At 29.0% G+C, this 8,613-nt stretch overlaps 1 protein-coding gene across 2 annotated transcripts in view; it reads left to right on the top strand.

Annotated features, from left to right (window-relative positions):
* Nucleotides 1-3,641: 3,641 nt before the first annotated feature.
* The window catches only part of foxo (forkhead box, sub-group O), a 318,297-nt gene continuing 313,325 nt past the window's right edge, over nucleotides 3,642-8,613 (top strand). The window contains exon 1 of one of the 2 annotated variants that reach the window (XM_067053102.1): nucleotides 3,642-4,186. In XM_067053102.1, coding sequence (XP_066909203.1) covers nucleotides 3,839-4,186 — 348 coding nt within the window. In that variant the 5' untranslated portion in view covers nucleotides 3,642-3,838. The remainder of the gene's footprint in view (nucleotides 4,187-8,613) is intronic. The other variant, XM_067053103.1, reaches the window with a different exon arrangement.

Below are 8,613 nucleotides of genomic sequence, written 5' to 3' on the forward strand. Positions count from 1 at the left end.
GTCTTAAAATATTTAAAATTAAGGAACAAGTATAAAATTTATATATATAAAATTCAACCCTGAATTAAATTGACGTCAAAGTTAGTAATAAAAGAAATAATTTTGCTCATCATTACTCTCAATAGGTTGTAAGTAATTGAACTGTACTATTAAAAAAAATTTTATAATACCTTTTTTTTTTATTTATTTATTGATACTAATAAAAAATACAACAAGCAAATTTGATCATAATGACATATTGATAATGATATGATACAGCATGTAGAGAAACTACCCAGTAGTAGAACTCGAAAAACATTTTACAATATAAGGTCACGAGGCCCTCTTCTCTTCAGGCGCCTCGAAGGATTGCCAGGAATGGAAGAGGAAGCAAGGTTAGAAACTAGTGGGTTTAGGGTGGTTAGAGAGTTTATAATGGAAGGAATGATATCAGGTTCGGGCTAGATCGGTTACATAAGGAACATTTAGGTCTTTATGGATGGTTTTATTAGTACCAAAGTAAGGAGCATTGAGGATTTTACGAAGGATTTTGGATTGTAAGGATTGGATACGAGAGGAATTCGAAGGTTTAGTAAGCTCAATTCCGTATGTCCAGATGGGCCTTATTATTATCATGTAGATCAGTCTTTTGTAATGAGTTGGAAGTTTAGACCGTTTGTCTAGTAAGTGCTGTAATAGTCGAAATCTGCGTGCCGTTTCGTATCTTTTCAGTCGTGTGAGGATTCCAGGTTAGTCGTTTGTCAAGGTGTAGTCCAAGATAACGAATCTGTTCTACAGGGGTAAGAGCCACGTTATTAAAGTATACTGTAGGGCTGTCGGCTGGTTTACGATGAAGCGTAAATGTGATTTGATGGGATTTGTTGGTATTTATTTTTATAATACCATCAAACAAAAATTCAGGCTTATGCAATTAATTTATTGTTTTAATCAGTATTCATTATTTCTTCAGAAAATGTATTATATATTAATTAATTTTTTTTTTCATCTCTGTGTTATGTGGTATTACTACAATCAAGTTATGAATAACGAAGATGCATGAAAAGGTTAAAAAAGATTTATTGTTGTTATATGCCATATTAATAATAGCTGTTCTTTATTAAATGTATTCCGATATAGTACGTAGAAAATGGTTAATAGTTGAAATTTTATAATAAAAATTTATATTTATGCATAATTGGTAAAAATTTATGTTATTGAATTATTAATATTAAAAAAAAATATCGAGAAAGTTTTGTCTACTCGCCCAGCCCCAATATACCGATTAGCAGGATTCTTATCTTACATGGGAAAATATTAGCTTATAACGAGAAGAGGAGTATTTGAAAACTTATATTTATATCGAGCAACTTTATAACTCTTTCTAAAACGAGGTATTGGTGGTGGAATAATTAGCAGTTTCTTAACTTTGAAATTTTTTACTGAAAATGACCTGACTGGTAATCAATTGGTCAATTCGCCTTAAGATCTTAAGGAGATAATAACGTCGAAAATAATTAGAAGGAATGTTGTCTACCAGACCTGCCCCCGTATCTTAGTGCGGCCTGTCTTATCTTTGAAAATAATTATATCAAGCCATATTATAACTCTCGCTAAAACGAGGAATCGTGTCTTGGGCAAGTCAATCTCATTCTCAGACATAAAAAGTACTTATAGAAACATAAAAAATACTCTAAATTAGACGAGTTTATTTTGTAAGGTTTACATTGTAACAAGCATATTTTATGTGTGTGCATTTATTTACGTAATTACGGTAATATCAAATGATCTAATCCGTTAAAAAAAAACAAAAAACAAATCAAATTATAGTAATGAATTAATACAAATTATCTTTCACAGTTAGAATGTTTTTGGATTTAATAATTTATTTCCTTATTGCGGTCAGTAATGATTTAAAATAAAAAAAATAAAAAATATATAGTTTATTGTCCTACTTTGACAAAAAAAAAAAAAAAAAAAAAAATAGTTGAAGCTGAATACGGTTTCTGTAAAGTCCTTTTTTTTATTATTTTAATTTCTTTTCCAAGACTAGTTGCTATAAAATATATCCATCTAAACTTAACATTGTTTATTAATTCATTTTAAATATCCACCGTTTGGGGCAACACCATCATTCTGAAGGACAATCCATTAATTCACAGATTTTATTACTTTCCTATTAATAACAATTTAAACAAATATTATTAAGTCTAAATTAGAATACCTTTAATTTTATAATCTCACATTAATAATTCAAAAAGTTGTAGGCTATTAGGTTTAACAAAACAAAATAAAATTAATGTTGTTCGTTAATTTATTTAATGTTGGTTTCGATTTTGGTGAAATATTTCAGTTAATATAAAATTGGTTTACTATTACCAACTAACTTATCAACAGTTGTTATTTTAATAGTCGTAATATATAATATATAATGAAATAATATGTGTTGATAAGTTAGTTGATAGTAGTAAAACAAAATTTGTAAATAAAAGGACCAACTGAAATAGATGATAAACATAGATTAATTTTATTTTATTTTTATTTACTGATTAATATGAAATTCAAATTGAGGTATGATAATTTAGAATTAATAAGGTTTTTAAATTTGTTAATAAGTATAATGTAATTAATATGCTATCCTTGATAATGGCCATGTTTGCCAAAAACATTGGATATTTAAAATTAATTAATAAAGAATCTTGAGGCTGCATGGATGTATTTTATTATTATGTCAGTTTTTATTTATTTTTTTTAGTGGTTGATCCTTTTAATTTTATTTATTAATTACGGATGTTGTCCAGTTAATCAGATGATCGGTCATTTAATTATCATGTGTGTGAAACAATCGGTTATGATCTAAATTCCACGCCGGTGAAATCGTGGCTGGTAGGATGGTATACTAAGAAATTTTTTTGCATTTTTTTTTATTATTATCTAATCTGCTTCTTAGGGTTTGAAATATTTTGCATTCATTTTATTTTTATTTTAAGGGGAAAACCGTCCTTACTTTTTATTTGTTTATTTATTCTTCGGACGTTTCGGAAATTCACCAATCATTACCAATCAAAATGTAGATTTTATCAGTCATTATAATTACTTTCAATTGAAAATAGCAAGTTAATTTAAATTTTTCAAGTACCATAATTATTGGAAGATTTATAGTAGATTGTAGGAAGATAGTCCGAGTGGCTGTCAAGAAAGGTATAAAATATTTTTAAAAACCTATTTATTAGTTAACAAACATTAACTATTTATTTATTGATTAAGAATCAATAAATAGATTTTTTACTATTATTACCCCGATTATCGTCCTACAATACCGCAGTTAATCTGTGCTTTACATCTTCCCTTTAAGGAATTTGTCTTGACTTCTGAAACTAATGTCTTAGCATAATAGTTAACAAAATGTATTATTTAATTTTTTTTTAATATATGACTCTAGGAGTTAAGTGGATGAACAGATAATGATAGTCTTCTATTGTTTATAATTACAAGATAAATGACTCTATTAGTGAGTGTAGAGATAAGCGTGCTCTAACAGAGAGGTGGAAGACACCCACCAACACTAACGACAGTGCGGCGAGTACTGAACTAATTACCGACACTTGTAGCTTCGGTGGAGGGGCTGCGCAGTGAGCAGTGCGCACCTTGACGTCACTCTCAGCTGGTCCCGCTCTTCTGCGTTCTACTTCAGAGCCGTCCAGGCTGCCTTCGTGTCACGTTGTGTCTGTCTTCTCTCATAGTGACGTAGTTATCTGTAACATTCGTTCCCTTCTGTGCGATTGCCATGTGTGTCTTCTGAGCGGATCCTCTGTTCGGTTCTTCCTCTTCAGCGCCTTCCTCCTTCGCCTACTCTTATAGGATGGACCCATCGGGACTCGGTGACATGGGACTCGAACCGCAGGCCAGGGCTCGTTCCAACACCTGGCCTCTGCCCCGCCCGGGCGAATTCATCGAGCCCGATTCGGTGGAGATGGCCGAACAGAAGTGCGGCGTCGTTGCCGCCCTACCGGGAGCCTCCCAGCAGATAAAGAAGAACTCGTCGAGGAGGAACGCTTGGGGCAATCTTTCTTACGCGGACTTGATAACGCAGGCTATTGGTTCGGCGCCGGACAAGAGGCTCACCTTATCGCAGATCTACGAATGGATGGTCCAAAACGTGACTTACTTCAAGGATAAAGGTGACAGCAACAGTTCCGCAGGGTGGAAGGTAAGTCTATCTTTGTTATCAGTAGTACTATGTCCTGCCGCTCACCGTCGCTCTCATTCTTTCATTAATGCGCACTTGGCTGAAACAGCTTTCCTTTGACTTCTCGACCAGTTTTTATTTAATAAACAAGTAGCCACTAGACCTGACGTCAACGACACTCCCAATGTTGACAGCCTCAACAAAATTACTTCTGAAATATCTGAAAGTGGTACGATATGTCGAAATTGAACAGACTGAATAAACACAATACTTTTATAAATAATATTATGAACTCTAGGTAAATTTTAACCCTTTCATAGTTCAATTACTTTATTTAAAGCTTATTGACGTTTCGGGCCTTTGGTCTGTGCTTTTTTAGAGCACTTTAAGATAGTTAAGACAAATAAAAGGCTCTCTCTTATTAAGAATTAATTAATAAATACCCAAGTATTTTACTTAATAATAGCTTATTTCATCAATATGATAACTACGTGAGAATAGACTTGATAATGTGCACTAGCCCGAAACGTCTTCTATATGTTTTAAATGAGGAATATGAGAGGGCTATAATTTTCCTGGAATTTATGATAGATAATTCTTAATTACTCTTTGCATTATTATTCATGCAAAGAGTAATTAAGAATTATTATTAACATTATAAAATTATGTGAAATTATAGCGCTTAGAGTATAACTTTATTTTAAAATTCAACATGATGGCTTATCTTATGAATATGACATGAAAAGCGTAACATCAAAACATACTTGATATGATAAAGGAGAAGATGTTTCAAATAAATAGTATGAAAATATCAAAGGGTTGTGATTTTCCTGTAGTTTATGATTGATAATTTATGATTATCTTTTTGTTTAACCTGATAAAAAAAAAAAAAATTGTGTATTTAAAATTAAAAATGTATTTACCCATTTTAAATTTAATTGAAACGTTTTTTGCAATTTTTTTCATAACAAGAAGTGCCGTTTCCTCAGCGTCCTGTGTGGGTAAAACTAACTACTCAAGAATTTTGAAAATAAGCAATTAAATCATATCGAAATACGCAACAAAACATAATGTTTTAATGGTTTTAAATGCCAACAATATACAATTTTTTTTTAATAAACAGAACTAACGAACACTTCACTGCCACCGTACAACTTAAGGACAGTCATACACCTTAGGTTGGTACTCAAATAAAACACGTAAAGTAATTACTTTAGATTGTTGGGAATTGATAATCAACTGATTTCAATTTTAACAATGACTGTTCAGGATTAAAACAGTATTTTATTATTACTACTAATTATTTTAGCCTATTGTTAAAATTATTAAAAAAAAACATTTATTGAGCTTTGTTAATTATTTTATAAATTAATTCATTATTTTTTTAAAAGCTTTTTCACTTTATTGTCAGACCAGTTTTATACGGTTTTTTTTTTATCTTGGAAGGCGAGCCAATTTTTCTTTCAGATGTTTTCATCCTTCATGTCGGGACTTAAAAGACGTCCGTATTTATCAGTAATAAGCTACAATGCTGTTAACAATGTTTGGATATCTTTCGATGAACAATTTTATGGTAAATGTTATTAAAACGCTAAGTATAATTAAAAATAACAATAAAAACGTATTTATAAAAATATAAAAGGTTTTATATTAACAATTTGATAATTGCATTTTTACTTATATTGTAAATAATCGCAGATTAGGATTTACCAACTATAAGATTCATTATAGTCATAATCCTCAACATATCATTTATTAATAAAAACTGTAATGTTTATAACAATTTTCTTGTTATTTAAATTGTTATTTCTTAACCATTCTTCGTTATGTGGTCATATCGGATATCCGATATAACTTTTTTGTCTAGGAATAAGGAAATTTTCTTTCAAATATCTCATCCTCGCATTTAGGAAACTTCTTCAACAATGGGATCAGTTATGATGTTGTTTTGACTTCTTTAGATAAATCCATATTTTATATATTTTAATTATTATTATATTTTATGAAATAATATTATTTATTGAAAGCCGACATTGCAGGGCTTCATTAGTGCTACAAAGAAACAACATTAAAAAGGAGTCTAATAAATGTAAGATTATTGAGAATAACGATTTGTCAAAGACATATAGGTTTGAAAAACGATTGTGTAAAAAAATAAAAATAAAATGAATCAATGTTTTTAAAACTTTTTTCTTTCTATTATTATTTCAGTATATTCATATGTGTCACTTACGAGTCGATGATTCTTCATTCTAACATTTCATCTTCACTTCCAAGAAATTTCTTGAGCAATTGATGTCTTATCAGATAGAAGCCGTAATAATGTCATTAATGTTTATGTTTCTTTGGATAAAGACACAATGTTTTTTGTTTTTTTTCATTAATTGTATGTACAATCAAAATTTTGAACATGAAATTTATTTACTTCATTCTCATGTTTAGTCTGATGCTCCTAGAATGCTTACCTGTTGTAATTCTAACTTTAAATGAACAGTTTTATATTTATTTCTGTTAAGTTAAATATAAATTTAGTATTTCATTTATTAATATTAATTTTAATTACGAGGGAATGGTTTCTCCATTGAAGTTTCCATATTAATCCTGTAGAGGTGGTTTCCATTTTCGAATGGAACTGAGATTCATCTAATTCTAATAATAGATAATAATTAGGAAACATATTTAACACTGTGGGTTAAAGATTATTTTTTTTTAACCTCTCATATGGTGTGATTGTATTGCTTATAAAAAAAACTTAAAGAAATAAGGAAAGATCTTAGAAATGTTTAGATTACTTTAAATAAACTTTTTTTTTATATACTTGTTTCAATCAAATAATTTATTACTTTTAATTTCCAAACATAATTCAATGTCAAGCACACGTATATAATACATAATATATAATTAAATTAAATTTATAATCTACATTTGTTTATAATTATATTTATATATGATTTAAATTTATAATATTATAAATAATTACAGGGCAAGTACATATACTTAGAGGCCTCAGACACATAAATCAAATACCTCCTTTTTTATCTCTTTTATTAACAAAGATTGATATTATAACGTATTTGTCATAACAGTTAGTTACATTGTGACTCTCTGAATTTTATTATATTATTATATAAGTTCTAAATTTAAATTAGATCCTATAATATTTTTGTTTGTAGGGGTTTAGTTATCTTTCTAATATGTCTATATTCTAAATAAAAAGGAATGACTGATAATTCGCTTTGTAGTTCAAAAAGGTTTGCTCGTTGGAATTATACGTTTAATCCTCAGGAGAATTCCACATTATTTCATCTACCGTAGATAAACCCAAATGTTGAAACAATAGAGAATCCTAAACAAGACTTTCAATCTTCTCGTCACAGAAGACTTTAGCGTCAGTATTAACAAGGTTTTAAACGTATGTGTATTTATTTTGACGTATCTGGTATCATATAAAATATAAAGAAACAAAAACATGGTACCTATACATTTTTTAAAATAAATTCTTATTTTATTCTCTGTTTAGAGGTATTGCTTCAAACCCTAAATTTTGTTCTGGATAATTATGTAATAAAAAAAAATTATTGCTTATTTATAAATACTATAACAACTAAAAAATGTGTTTTAAAATATTTTACCTTTTCCCTATTTACTCAATTCAGGTGAGTTATTATTTCTAACTAAGTTTCCTTTATGTGCACTCGATAATAAAATTATTTGAGCTCAATTTAAAATAAAAATTCTAAATTAATAATATTGTGGTGTATAGTGAATACATGACTACAAAACGCTGGGTAAATATTGTTTACCAGTAACTGCACCTGATAAATATAATTCGGAATATGATGGACCTTTAATATAAGATATAGGCTTTTAACATATGAGTATAGGGCTTAGTAACGGATCCATAAATTTTTAATAAACATAACAAAAAATTATAGTAAAAAAAACCCGACGGATAAACGTCAGAGGGGTTGACCAAAGCGTAGGACGGATTCCGTCAAGACCTGCTGGTAGATTTGAGGTTGGAGAGGCATCACAAATGTATGTAGACCAAGATTGGTAGTATCGAAATCGAACCTTTGGGTCAATTTTAAAAACCAAAATTTTTGATATAATTTATAGGTCGTCGATTTGTTGATACATTTCTTTAAAACCATAATTATATAGACCACTTAGCTAAATTTGTATTTTATTGTAACTCAATTTTTCACTGAGTAAGTTGATGCCTTATTATGTATGGAAAGAATTTTGAAATTAACATTGTACGCTGGATCAAGCAAGTAATTAAACGGAATTAAAAATTCTAAAAATGATACTTTTTTATTTATTTTTTTCTACAATTTATGAGTTGAACTTATGGTTTGATATACAGCAACACTATTTCCATATGTATTCAGTTTTAAAAACTTTGTATTATATATTCAATTTAAATGGATAAAAAATGTTTTATA

The sequence above is a fragment of the Halyomorpha halys genome, unplaced genomic scaffold, assembly GCF_000696795.3.
Source record: "Halyomorpha halys isolate HHAL.00 unplaced genomic scaffold, Hhal_1.1 Scaffold4.1, whole genome shotgun sequence".
NCBI lineage: Eukaryota > Metazoa > Arthropoda > Insecta > Hemiptera > Pentatomidae > Halyomorpha > Halyomorpha halys.